General features: G+C 49.7%; 1 protein-coding gene across 1 annotated transcript in view; it reads right to left on the reverse strand.

Moving 5' to 3' along the window:
- The window catches only part of LOC122562994 (BTB/POZ domain-containing protein KCTD20-like), a 66,238-nt gene extending 51,524 nt beyond the window's left edge, over positions 1-14,714 (reverse strand). Inside the window, exons 1-3 of the mRNA XM_043716294.2 lie at positions 14,600-14,714; positions 4,191-4,387; positions 1,718-2,018 (exon numbers count right to left, since the gene is read on the reverse strand). Coding sequence (XP_043572229.2) covers positions 1,718-2,018; positions 4,191-4,387; positions 14,600-14,610 — 509 coding nt within the window. The 5' untranslated portion in view covers positions 14,611-14,714. The remainder of the gene's footprint in view (positions 1-1,717; positions 2,019-4,190; positions 4,388-14,599) is intronic.
- Positions 14,715-14,946: the final 232 nt, after the last annotated feature.

A 14,946-nucleotide genomic window follows, 5' to 3' on the forward strand; every position in this document is an offset into this window, starting at 1 on the left:
CAGGGGCCTGTGTATTTATACAGTATAACGCAGACCGGGACTGAGACAGGGGCCTGCGTATTTATACAGTATAACGCAGACCGGGACTGAGACAGGGGCCTGCGTATTTATACAGTATAACGCAGACCGGGACTGAGACAGGGGCCTGCGTATTTATACAGTATAACGCAGACCGGGACTGAGACAGGGGCCTGCGTATTTATACAGTATAACGCAGACCGGGACTGAGACAGGGGCCTGCGTATTTATACAGTATAACGCAGACCGGGACTGAGACTGGGGCCTGCGTATTTATACAGTATAACGCAGACCGGGACTGAGACTGGGGCCTGCGTATTTATACAGTATAACGCAGACCGGGACTGAGACTGGGGCCTGCGTATTTATACAGTATAACGCAGACCGGGACTGAGACTGGGGCCTGCGTATTTATACAGTATAACGCAGACCGGGACTGAGACTGGGGCCTGCGTATTTATACAGTATAACGCAGACCGGGACTGAGACAGGGGCCTGCGTATTTATACAGTATAACGCAGACCGGGACTGAGACAGGGGCCTGCGTATTTATACAGTATAACGCAGACCGGGACTGAGACAGGGGCCTGCGTATTTATACAGTATAACGCAGACCGGGACTGAGACAGGGGCCTGCGTATTTATACAGTATAACGCAGACCGAGACTGAGACAGGGGCCTGCGTATTTATACAGTATAACGCAGACCGGGACTGAGACAGGGGCCTGCGTATTTATACAGTATAACGCAGACCGGGACTGAGACAGGGGCCTGCGTATTTATACAGTATAACGCAGACCGGGACTGAGACAGGGGCCTGCGTATTTATACAGTATAACGCAGACCGGGACTGAGACAGGGGCCTGCGTATTTATACAGTATAACGCAGACCGGGACTGAGACAGGGGCCTGCGTATTTATACAGTATAACGCAGACCGGGACTGAGACAGGGGCCTGCGTATTTATACAGTATAACGCAGACCGGGACTGAGACAGGGGCCTGCGTATTTATACAGTATAACGCAGACCGGGACTGAGACAGGGGCCTGCGTATTTATACAGTATAACGCAGACCGGGACTGAGACAGGGGCCTGCGTATTTATACAGTATAACGCAGACCGGGACTGAGACAGGGGCCTGCGTATTTATACAGTATAACGCAGACCGGGACTGAGACAGGGGCCTGCGTATTTATACAGTATAACGCAGACCGGGACTGAGACAGGGGCCTGCGTATTTATACAGTATAACACAGACCGGGACTGAGACAGGGGCCTGCGTATTTATACAGTATAACACAGTCCGGGACTGAGACAGGGGCCTGCGTATTTATACAGTATAACACAGACCGGGACTGAGACAGGGGCCTGTGTATTTATACAGCATAACACAGACCGGGACTGAGACAGGGGCCTGTGTATTTATACAGTATAACACAGACCGGGACTGAGACAGAGGCCTGTGTATTTATACAGTATAACACAGACCGGGACTGAGACAGGGGCCTGTGTATTTATACAGTATAACACAGAGTGGGTTGTGATGCCGGAGCTTCGAGCCTGTGATGCTCCATTTCATATGTCGATGTGGCATTGCCCAGCTGAGATAGACAGTGAGGGCCTGGTATGTTCGATGTTCAGTGCTCCATGTTTTCCAAAGGGAGCGTTGGAGAGTATCTGATTGTCGGGAATACGTACCGGCCTAGCAGGGTATCAGGGTGCGCTCTGAAGATAGCAGGATCAACCACAAACCGTGTCTTATCAACAATCAGCACCACTCGCTCACAGGCCTTTCCTGATCCGCTGCTGTCCTCCCTCACAGGATCCACTAGGCCTTTACCCATTGCAGCCTTGTGGCCTGAGTGGGCATTGTGCCAGGGGGTACAGCCTGGCTGGAAAAGGGCACAGCCCTGGTTATCCTGTGTCCTGTAAACAGAGGAGGGGCCTCCTTTCCAAGGATGGGAGCTGGTGTTCTGACAGATCCGCCCCAGGTCAGGATCTAGAAGGAGAGAGAAAATGGAGTGGATTACTTTGATATGACAGGGTTCCTTCATAAGCAGAGGGCAGGTAGGGTTGGGACTGACTGCTATCCGTACTCCTGCTACCCCAACGGCTGCTATCCCGACTGACGTTATCCCGACCGACTGCTATCCCGACCGACTGCTATCCCGACCGACTGCTATCCTGACTGACTGCTATCCCGACTGACTGCTATCCCGACTGACGTTATCCCGACTGACGTTATCCCGACTGACTGCTATCCCGACTGCTATCCCGACCGACTGCTATCCCGACCGACTGCTGCCAGTCTCCACCTGAGACGATTCAGGGAGTGAGTGTTTATTCAGCAATAGTTTCGAAAGGTGGTGTCCGTGGGATACAGTAGGCTCCGCCCACACCGTCCAGGCTAACTGTGGCTGGGAAGGGGTCTTCCGGAACGTTCTGACACTGCAGAGTGCAAGGCGGTTCCCTCAGCGTCTCTGGGATGCTGCAGCTTGCTGGGCAGGAAGCACATTGCAAAGTTATTCCTTCCATTGGGCAGCACGGTGGCTCAGTGGTTAGCACTGCTGCCTTGCAGAGCTAGGGACCCGGGTTCAATTCCAGCCTCAGTCTGGGTGGAGTTTGCACGTTCTCCCCGTGTCTGCGTGGGTTTCCTCTGGGTGCTCTGGTTTCCTCCCACAGTCCAAAGATGTGGATTGGCCATGGAAAATTGCCCAGTGTTCAGGGATGTGTAGGCTGGGGTAAACGTAAAGGGCTAGGTCTGGATGGGTTATCTTCAGAGGGTCAGTGTGGACTTGTTGGGCCGAATGGGCTGTTTTCACACTGTAGGGATTCAATGATGATTTTATGATTCTACATTGGCACTGACTCAGGGGCAGCCTGTCCCAGCTCTCTCAGTGCCAGGCTGTGAGCATGACCCATCCCGGAGTGTGGGGTCAGGGGTATCACCGAAGGGAGACCCTAGCAGGGTGCTCCCAGGAGCCCCTTCGGACTGGCTGAGGGGAGAGGGACATATCGGTCACTGAAGGCTGTTCCAACCCCATCCTGCCACTTTTCAACAGTTGGCGTGTGTTGGACAATCTCAGGGCTGGCCTTCTTTCGACAGCTGGTCACCTCCTCCCCTCCTGAGAGCCCAGCTTTGGGGTCTCACTCCCATTTGTAGAGAGCTCTCCATTTGAAGGATGGACACAAAATACGGCAGATATCTGAGAAATCTGAGATAAAGACAGAACATGCCAGAGAAACTCAGCAGCTCTGGCAGTGCCTGTGGAGAGAGATAATGTTGAATCTGGTGTGATGCCCCTTCAGAACTCCATTTCCAGAATAGAGGAGCAACGTTAACTCTGTTTCTCTCAACAATCATACAGGGCAAGAGGAATAAATACAAAACACTGGGTCTTTGCTTGGCACGGTGGACAGAGGTCACCTCACAGTTCAAGGTTGAAGGTTCAAGTGTCACTTTCAAGCAAACCCACTCTCATGATTCGTGTGTTTAATCCAAGCTGCCACTCTAGAACAGGGGCGGCACGGTGGCTCAGTGGTTAGCACAGCTGCCTCACAGCGCCAGGGTCCCAGGTTCGATTCCAGCCCTGGGTCAACTGTCTGTGCGGAGTTTGCACATTCTCCCCGTGTCTGCGTGGGTTTCCTCCGGATGCTCCGGTTTCCTCCCACAGTCCAAAGATGTGCAGGTCAGGGTGGATTGGCCATGATAAATTGCCTGTAGTGTTAGGTGCATTAGTCAGGGGGAAGTGGTTCTGGGTGGGTTACTCTCCAGAGGGTTGGTGTGGACTTGTTGGGCTGAAGGGCCTGTTTCCACACTGTAGGGAATCTAATTTACTGAGAGAGTGCTGCACTGCTTGAGGAGTGGTCTGTCAGAGAGTATGTTAAATCAAGGCTCGGTCTGCCCTCTCACGTGGATATAAAGGATCCCTCATGTTATTCTGAAAAGAGGCAGAGGGCCTGTATCCTCAGTTTGAGACCAATATTTATCCCTCAGTCAGCAACACAGCAAGCCAGTAATTTGCCACATTGCAGTGTGTGGGAGATTGCTGGGTACAAATTCACCGACATGATTGCAACATGGTGTGGCGGCTGGAACAAGCCTTGGAAACCCCTGACGGGAAGACGCAACCTGTCACCTGTCTTTCTGGAGAAAGATGGAGAGGCATACCCAAGCTCTGCTGCCTGATGGGGTTCATCATGTTGCGGAAACACGGAGGGAGATTGCTGTTGTCTTGCTGGTGACGGTGAAAGGCTTCCCCGACGAGCTGCGAAGGATAGGGACTCCGGTCAATCACTGCACAGTTCCCGCGAAGACCCGCTCGGGGGCTGCGCTCTATCGCCGGTCTCGGGGAACGGGACAGCGGCCTGTGGGACAGAGGAGACAAGCTGAAGCTCAGAGGCAGGAATGAAACCAAGAGCAGCGTTCTTTCAGAGGCAGCCCGAGAAGAGGTACCAGGGCATGGGTGAGCTGCCTGCAGGGAGCCAGGGCATTAATGGGGCACCATCCGGACATGGCACATTGCACGCTGACTGAGTTGCAGCACCAGCCTCCCTGCAGGACTCAGTACAGAAACCGCGTCTGCTTCCCCAACAGCTCCCCCAGGGGCAACAATCACTTACTAATCCTTTCAAAAACAGAGATATGTTCACTCCATGGTCTTCATTAATGACTGAAAGGGAACAGTAAGAGGAAGTGAAACATTCTAATGTAAGATAACACCAGCAACGCTACACTACTCTGTCCATCATACTCTCCCTGCACTCCCTGGGGCAGGCTAATCCACAGTTTAAACCATATCACTCAAGCGCTGTTTACAGACTGTAAAGAACAAGGTTTAGCTTTATTCAAATTATATCGTCACAAGGGATAGGCATTTTAAGATTTGCACTTGTGTGTCTGAGGCGTGATGGCTGTCTATTTTCATAACGTGCATTTGAAAAGTGATCAAACCCAAGGTGAACGGTTCAGTGCATTATAAAAAAGGGGAAAGGAATAAAATGTGCTGTTCCTTAGCAACAGGGATCCAATTCCTGTGTAGAGAAAAGCACAGCAATCCAGGAAGTCAGTCAGTGTGGAGTATTCCGTGGGGAGTATGGGAATGTGGGACACCTGGGTTATGGAACTTAGACAGTTGCACTCAAATTAAAGATATAGCAAGTTTAGTTTGAGCTTGTTTTAGGGTACGGGGGACAGATACCAGGTGGAAAGGAATGAGACATCAAGTGATTACAGAGAAATTCACCAAAAGGGAACTGGGTGTAGCTGTATCAGTCCAACCCTGAGCAAGGATCCTTAGTGAGGAGAAGGGGATGCCCAAATGTTTTAAGGATATGGCTGGGAGATAGGGGTTAAAGGAGATTAAACTCTATTCTGATGTCAATAATTAAAATCTTCAAACTTATATTGACTGAAATCAACACTTTATTCCTGCTCCTCAGATGCTGCCTGAACTGCTGTGCTCTTCCAGCACCACTAATCCAGAACCTGGTTTCCAGCATCTGCAGTCAGTGTTTTTACCTACTTTATTCCTCATGTTCAGCTTATATTGGCAGACCCATGGGAGCAATTTCAGCCATTGACCTCCAGATACTAACAGAAGTGACAATCTAACAAGCCAGTCCCTCACTCGGGCACTGGACGTCTCCAGCACTGTACTGGCATCAGGGGAGCTTAGACCCAGATCACACACACCCCCTCATATACAGGCACAATGTCTATACACACACACACACACACACATCAAATACAGGCACAATGTCTATACACACACACACACACACACATCAAATACAGGCACAATGTCTATACACACACACATCAAATACAGGCACAATGTCTATACACACATACACACACACCCATCAAATACAGGCACAATGTCCATACATACACACCCCGTCAAATACAGGGCACACAGTGTCGACACACACACACGCAACCTCAAATACAGGCACAATGTCCACACAACCCCCTCAAATTCAGGCATAATGTCCACACACACACGCACAGTCAAATACAGGCACCGTATCCATCTACACACCGACCCTCAAGTACAGACACACTGCACGTACATGTACACTTACTCACACACAGATCTCAAATACAGACACAGTAATAAATATTAATTCTGCTTAAGTACAGAAATCTGCCCATGTTTTCTATTATCCTGGGTCAGAAAGATAAGGGAAATTGGGGAATTGTACATATTTTAAACATCTTTAACTGTTGCGACAATGCCAGGTCGTGGTTACCAACACAACACCCCAGTGAGGCAGAACAACCCATTGAACTTCAGTCAGGGTTGGTTCTGGCTCTCTGCATTCTGTTGTTAATTACACTGCTTGGCTCCTCCATGCACTTTTGATACAATCATGACATGCAATCCCAGACCCATTTCCAAATTCCTTCAAAACCTCCGGACAAATCCCGTCAGAGCCTGACAAATCTCAGACCTTTAACCCTCAAAGATCAGCAAGGCGGCCTTTGTGTGGAGCCGCAAAAAATGGAGGAGATACTAAATGAGTATTTTGCATCAGTATTTACTGAGGGAAAGGAGATGGAAGATATAGACTGTAGGGAAATAGATGGTGACATCTTGCAAAATGTCCAGATTACAGAGGAGGAAGTGCTGGATGTCTTGAAACGCATAAAGGTGCATAAATCTCCAGGACCTGGTCAGGTGTACCCTAGAACTCTGTGGGAAGCTAGGGAAGTGATTGCTGGGCCTCTTGCTGAGGTATTTGTATCATCGATAGTCACAGGTGAGGTGCCAGAAGACCGGAGGTTGGCTAACGTGGTGCCACTGTTTAAGAAAGGTGGTAAAGACAAGCCAGGGAACCATAGACCAGTGAGCCTGACCTCGGTGGTGGGCAAGTTGTTGGAGGGAATCCTGAGGGACAGGATGTACATGTATTTGGAAAGGCAAGGACTGATTAGGGATAGTCAACATGGCTTTGTGCATGGGAAATCATGTCTCACAAACTTGATTGAGTTTTTTGAAGTAGTAACAAAGAGGATTGATGAGGGCAGAGCGGTAGATGTGACCTATATGGACTTCAGTAAGGCATTCGACAAGGTTCCCCATGGGAGACTGGTTAGCAAGGTTAGGTCTCACGGAATACAGGGAGAACTAGCCATTTGGATACAGAACTGGCTCAAAGATAGAAGACGGAGAGTGGTGGTGGAGGGTTGTTTTTCAGACTGGAGGCCTGTGACCAGTGGAGTGCCACAAGGATCGGTGCTGGGCCCTCTACTTTGTCATTTACATAAATGATTTGGATGCGAACACAAGAGGTACAGTTAGTAAGTTTGCAGATGATACCAAAAGGCATCATGGGGTATGGGGAGAAAGTTGGAATATGGCATGGAGTTGGATGACATGTTGAAAATGGCTGTGTTCAATATTTTTGGGGTCACTACCTCCTGTGCTGTCCTTCCCCGTTCCTGAAGGAGAGGAGCGATTGCTGCAGCTATGAGCCGGGCCTGAAGGGGTCACACTCTGAGGGGGTGATGCGGTTGCTGCTGTAGGAGACTATGTTTACAGACTGGGAAAAAGGGACCCAGTCTGAATGGCAGCACGGTGGCTGAGTGGTTAACACTGCTGCCTCACTGCGCCAAGGACCCAGGTTCGATTCCAACTTCAGGCGACATTCTCCTTGTGTGGGATTCCTCCCACAGCCCAAAGATGTGCAGGTCAGGCTGAACTGCTCCATGCTAAATTGCTCAGTGTTCAGGGATGTGTAGGTTAGGTGCATTAGTCAGAGGTAGAGCAATAGGGGAATGGGTTTGGATGGGATACTCTTTGGAGGGTCAGTGTGGACTTGTTGGGCCAAATGGCCTGTTTCCACATTGGAGGGATTCGATGGTGTAGCATTTGGGAGCAGACTTCAAAGTGCGTGACACCCACAGGAAGCATAGCCAGCAGGACTTATTCTTGCCTGTACACAGACGGGAGTGCGACGCTATCTGACTGTCACACCGAGGGCTGGCTCCTGCCTGATTAGCTCATGGATCGTATTAACATCGATGACATTCTGAAAGCCAGCACCTCAGCTTCAGGAGACTGGGAAGGACTGAATCACACTACTGGTTAGCACATTCTCCCCCTTGTCTGCATGGGCTTCATCGTACAATCTCTACAGTGTGGAAACAGGCCATTCAGCCCATCTAGTCCACACCAACCCTCCAAAGAGCACCCCACCCAGACTCAACTCCTTACCTTTGCAATTTCCCCATGGCCAATCCACCCTAACCTGCACCTGAGGTCCCGGAGATGTTCCCTAAAGCGCTCTGCTAGGAGGCGCCCAGTCTCCCCAATGTAGAGGAGACCGCATCGGGAGCAACGGATACAATAAATGGTATTAGTGGATGTGCAGACAAAACTTTGATGGATGTGGAAGGCTCCTTTAGGGCCTTGGATAGAGGTGAGGGAGGAGGTATGGGCGCAGGTTTTACAGTTCCTGCGGTGGCAGGGGAAGATGCCAGGATGGGAGGGTGGGTCGTAGGGGGGCGTGGACCTGAGCAGGTAGTCACGGAGGGAATGGTCTTTGCGGAAGGCGGAAAGGGGTGGGGAGGGAAATATATCCCTGGTGGTGGGGTCTTTTTGGAGGTGGCGGAAATGTCGGCGGATGATTTGGTTTATGCGTAGGGTGGAAGGTGAGCACCAGGGGCGTTCTGTCCTTGTTACGGTCGGAGGGGTGGGGTCTGAGGGCGGAGGTGCGGGATGTGGACGAGATGCGTTGGAGGGCATCTTTAACCAAGTTGCTCACTGCCTTTATTCCTGATGAAGGGCTTTTGCCCGAAACGTCGATTTCGAAGCTCCTTGGATGCTGCCTGAACTGCTGTGCTCTTCCAGCACCACTGATCCAGAATCTGGTTACTGGCCCCAGGGGGTGGGCTGCACCAGCTGCTATTACCCTGCTCACACCTAACACACACACACACACACGCATTCTCACACCCCCTCTCACTCACATTCATGCACACACATTATCTCAAACACACACTCACCTTCCAGTCACACACATACACACTTGAGAGGAAGAGGATTGCGTGGGGTGGGGAAAAGAAAGAGAGAAATTGGGGGGGGGGGGGGGGAAAGAGAGAGAGAGAGAGAGAGAGAGAGAGAGGAGTTGGGGGGGGATGAGAGAGAGAGAGAGAGAGAGAGGGAGGAGTTGGGGAAGAGAGAGAGGAGGAGTTGAGGGACTTCAAAGGGAACCTGTCAACAGAAAATCTTTAGCCGACTTTGAGCAGTAAGCGCAGAGATCGTGGAGGTAATGGATCGCTGATAAATGAATGAGGCTGTGATCTGAAGTGCAGTAAAAGGTGGTAACAGCAAGGTTAATATTATCCAGCGTGGTGTTTGTGATGGGATCACATTCACCGAAGCAATGTCTGTCTGTGGGAGCTGTGGTTAGGGTGATGGCTTCTAGGCTGTAGAAGTGTGTCAGTTAACCTGAAAAACAAACTGTTGTTAATCTCTGCTGGTTGCTAAATAATTAATTCTAGGGAGTTACACCAATCTTGTGTGGTGTGACTTTAATGGAAAGTCAATCAATTTTAGAGTATGTTGATAAATTCTACTAATTCTGTTCGAGTCCAAATATCCTGTACGCCAACATAAATACACAGGGGATTGTTACTACATGATTGCAACAACTAATAAATGGTCAGTGACAGTTAGAAAGGAACTCCAGAAAATCAAAATGTACCACTGAAGAGGAAAAAGCTAGCAGGAGGAACCTTCTAGAGAGCCCAAATAAAAGGGACATCCCAAGGACCTCCACCCTGTCGAATGATCGAAGCTTTTGTTTGAATCACTAACAATGAAACCACCCGGGCTTTACTGTCAGACAGAGTTCAGAATAGGTTACACGACCCCAATTCATCTTAACTGTGAAGGCACAGTCACAAAACATAACAATCTTTATCATAGAGTCATAGAGATGTACAGCACGGAAACAGGCCCTTCGGTCCAACCTGTCCATGCCGACCAGATATCCCAAGCATCTAGTCCACCTGCCAGCACCCGGCCCATATCCCTCCAAACCCTTCCTATTCATATACCCATCCAGATGCCTTTTAAATGCTGTAATTGTACCAGCCTCCACCACATCCTCTGGCAGCTCATTCCACTCACATGCATGAAAAAGTTGCCCCTCAGGTCTCTTTTATATCTTTCCCCTCTCACCCTAAACCGATGCCCTCTAGTTCTGGACTCCCCGACCCCAGGGAAAAGACTTTGTCTATTTATCCTATCTATGCCCCTCATAATTTTGTAAACCTCTATAAGGTCACCCCTCAGCCTCCGACGCTCCAGGGAAAACAGCCCCAGCCTATTCAGCCTCTCCCTGTAGCTCAGATCCTCCAACCCTGGCAACATCCTTGTAAATCTTTTCTGAACCCTTTCAAGTTTCACAACATCCTTCCGATAGGAAGGAGGCCAGAATTGCACGCAATATTCCAACAGTGGCCTAACCAATGTCCTGTACAGCCGCAACATGACCTCGCAACTCCTGTACTCAACATTCTGACCAATAAAGGAAAGCATACCAAACGCCGCCTTCACTATCCTATCTACCTGCGACTCCACTTTCAAGGAGCTATGAACCTGTCCTTTTCATTCCTTCTTAGAAGATTACCAAGATCAAAGGGGTGACATGGTGGCTCAGTGGTTAGCACTGCTGCCTCACAGCGCCGGGGACCTGGGTTCAATTCCCACCTCGGGGGACTGACTGTGTGGAGTTTGCACATTCTCCCCGTGTCTGTGGTGGGTTTCCTCCGGGTGCTCTTGTTTCCTCCCACAGTCCAAAGATGGTTAGGTGAATTGGCCATACTAAATTGCCTGTAGTATTAGGTGAAGGGGTAAATGTAGGGGAATGGGTCTGGGTGGGTTGCTCTTCGGAAGGTCGGTGTGGACTTGTTGGGCCGAAGGGCCTTTTTCCACACTGTAGGGAATCTAATCTAAAACTCTGTCCTCATGACTGAACGCTCCAAGGGTTAATTCCCTGATTTTTCCCAGTATGCCTCCAGCATTCGAATGTCTCAGTGATCACATCATCCAGTATGCGGTCTGCCCAGAGGCTTGTCAGACCGGTTCCCTGGCAGCTTGGCTGCACATTCAACATTTCTGTGACGCAGAGAGACAGACAGACACAGCGATGGAAGGAACACAGGGAGGAGAGATTAGTTACCTGTCAACTCCTTTCCTATTAGATAGTATTTATATCAGGCCCACTGTCCTAAATGAGATTCTGTTCCTATCGAGACTATACCAAGCTAATGTTATCAGCTAATTGAGGACAGGTATTTACTGAGCTAGGCTTCCTGCTCTAGCCCACATGGATATACTGGAAGCGTGCTCAAAGGTGGCCTCATTAATCAGATCAAAATAGTAATCTCACGAGGTACTGGCCGGATCTTATTGGAAACGGGAAAGTGGAGCACCGTGACACTCTGTAAATCCCAGTAAATGGAAAAGTTATCAGCAAGTACCTACTGTTTCACACACTGTGGAGTTTACAGTATACTGAATCCACAGAACACAGAGTCCAACAGCAGAGAGACAGCATTCCAACCAGACAGACTGGGCAGGCAACGCACAGTTACCCAACTGCACACATCACCACTGCACTGGGGCTTGAGGGTGGAAGCAGAGGATGGGGCATCTGTGTGTGAGAGTGTGTGTCTGAGAGAGACGGTGTGTGTATGTGTGTGGGAGAGTGATTATGTCTGTGTGTTTGTATGTGTGGGAGAGTGGAGGAGTGTGTGCGTGTGAGAGAGTGTGTGTGATTGTGTGTGTGTGTGTGTGGGAGAGTGTGTATGTGTGTGGGAGAGTGATTATGTCTGTATGTGTGTGTGTGTGTTTGTATGTGTGGGAGAGTGATTATGTCTGTATGTGTGTGTGTGTGTTTGTATGTGTGGGAGAGTGATTATGTCTGTATGTGCGTGTGTTTGTATGTGTGGGAGAGTGGAGGAGTGTGTGTGTGTGAGAGAGTGTGTGTGAGTGTGTGTTTGTATGTGTGGGAGAGTGATTATGTCTGTATGTGTGTGTGTGTGTGTTTGTATGTGTGGGAGAGTGATTATGTCTGTATGTGCGTGTGTTTGTATGTGTGGGAGAGTGGAGGAGTGTGTGTGTGTGAGAGAGTGTGTGTGATTGTGTGTGTGTGTGGGAATGTGTGATTGTGTGTGTGTGAGTGTCTGTGTGTGAGTGCGGGTCACTGACTGTCCCTGGGGGTCACTGACCGTCCGTGGCAGCACAGATACAACTGGCCCTTAAGTAAAGGGACTCAATGTGCTCTGTCTCTTTATTGCCCCCTGCTAATATTTCAATGTTTGGATCAAGTCAAACTGTTGATCCCTTGATATGCTATTGTACAGAATTGTTTGTGACCATGTCGGTATGTAAAGATTTTCTTCCATGAATAAAGTATATTTTTGGAATAAAATGATATCAGCCAACATACTGAGGGGCACAATAAAGCCTGGGTTGAGCTCAGTGGGAAAGACCACTCTCTAAGGTCTTACAGCTGAAGTTAAATGTGGGTCTGTTCAGTTATCAGACCCTCCCAGTGCCTCAAATAAACATAAATAAAGTGTTGTACACGTAAGGCATGCCTTTGGTTAGAGTAAAACCCCAAAGTTTGTTTGTCTCTTCACATGCAGAACTGAACTGTTTCAGTGACTATGTATGTTTATAAAGATATTTTTAGGAATAAAGTAAAGTTTTAGAGAATATTTCAGCAGCCACCTATTTTACGGGACTGCGTGCAGGGGACTGTTGTACCTAGAGGATGTTTGGCTGCACCGCTCCATCCACAACACCTCCCCAAAAAAAACCCACAAACATTGAGCCCCCTCTCCCCACCCTCACTCCTCGACAGGCTCTGTAAGAGGGGGGAATGGGAAGCACAAACACAGGGGGCTCAGAGCATCAGTTGGGTTTAACTGGGGGAGATATGGAAGGCATTCTCAATGCGAGTACCTGCCCCCCACCCCCCCACCATTCCTGCATTTGGCAATGATCGGGTTAGGTGAATGCTTGCTGTGGGTTAGTCAGCACTGGAAGAGGGTGGAAGAAACTAGCCATTGGTTTGGTTGTCTAGCAGCTCATCTGGCACTTGGAGAGTTCGCCAGTCCTCAGATACTGAAGCAGTCCATATTCAAATCCAAGACCCAGGCTTCAGCTGACAAATGGCAAACACCATTCAGGCCACGCAAATGCCAGGCTCTGACCATCTCCAAGACGAGATCATCCAACCATCACCCCTTGGCACTGCCATCACTGAATCACTCACTATCTCAGGGGTTACCATTGACTAGAAACTCAACTGGACTCACCATATAAACACAGTGGCTACCAGAGCAGGTCAGAGACTAGGAACACTGCGGCGAGTAACTCACCTCCTGACTCCCCAAAGCCTGTCTACCATCTACAAGGCAGAAGTCAGGAGTGTGAGGGAATACTCCCCACTTGCCCCTGGGTGGGGGCAGCTCCAACAACTCAAGAAGCTCGACACCACCCAGGACAAAGCAGCCCCCACTTGATTGACACCACATCCACAAACACCCACCCCCTCCCCCACCGACACTCAGTAACAGCAGTGTGCACCATCTATGAGGTGCACTGCAGACATTCACCAAAGATCCTCAGACAGCACCTTCCAAACCCATGCCCACTTCCCTCTAGAAGGACAAGGGCAGCAGATACATGGAAACACCACTCCCTGCAAGTTCCCCTCCAAGCCACTCACTATCCTGCCTTGGAAATATATCGCCGTTCCTTCCCTGTCGCTGGGTCAGAATCCTGGAATTCCCCCCCTAATGGTATGGTGGGTCAACCCACAGCACATGGACTGCAGCGGTTCAAGAAGGCAGCTCACCCCCACCTTCTCAAGGGGCAACTGGGGACGGGCAACAAACACTGGGCCCAGCCAGCAACACCCCCATCCCATGAATTAATTGAAGAAAGGAGCCTGGGCTTATTACCAATGTCTGTTCCACAGAGTATTGGAGATAGTCAGCTGGAGGAGGAACCAGGTGCTGTTTTGCAAACCCCCAGCTGTGCTGGTTGGTGCTTGGAGAATTGGCAATGAGAGAAGCTGGGAGTCAAACAGTCAGATAGTGTGAAGATGTCACGCAGAGTGCCCCTGGGTCCCTGTCTGCTCACTGTTCGTGCCCATCAGACCCCAGCCTATGTCAGTCTGCTCTGAGGAAGGAGACACACAGGAGAACCCACAGCGTGGGGGTAGTGAAGATTGTCCGTCGGTTTTAGGGTAGATGTCCCAGCCCACAAACATGTTATTCAGCTCGGTAAGGCACTGCAACCTCAGCAGCCTGCTCTCTCCCTCAATGTTCTCAGCATGATATTCATACAGCACCCACTCTACTTGTGTGGGCAAGGGATTTGGACAGTCATTTGGCCTCTCCCACCTCCCAATGTATAATTGCTTATTCCCAGAGTCGCTAACATTCACCAATCATCAAGTCAAACAGCTAATCTCCTCCAAAGCACAGCATTTCGCTGACACCTCCTGAGAGACTGAAACATCCAGAGCCCAAATGGAACTGTCACTTACTGTCTTTTCATGTGCTCTCGCTGAATAAACACATCATCCTTTCTGCAATTCTCTGCTCATCCAGGAAGCAACCGTCCAAAACCAAGGCCGATACATGACTGATCGCCAGTACTGGACTGAATTTGAATTCTGCTCAATTACCCTCCTCCCCGCCCAGACTCTGGGATCTCTCAGAGAGGCGGCTTCCTACAGTGTCAAAATAAGAGTCCTCTTTCTACAGCAAGCTGCAGTATCAACCACATAGACTCAGGGGAGACAGACCACACACACCCAGCAACTGACACAGTTATACTGAGACACAAACACACTGACACACTCAAACACACTAACACAATTACAATGACACA

The sequence above is a fragment of the Chiloscyllium plagiosum genome, unplaced genomic scaffold (genome assembly GCF_037043375.1).
Source record: "Chiloscyllium plagiosum isolate Xiang-an unplaced genomic scaffold, Cpla_swu_hap1 HiC_scaffold_26, whole genome shotgun sequence".
NCBI classification, from domain to species: domain Eukaryota; kingdom Metazoa; phylum Chordata; class Chondrichthyes; order Orectolobiformes; family Hemiscylliidae; genus Chiloscyllium; species Chiloscyllium plagiosum.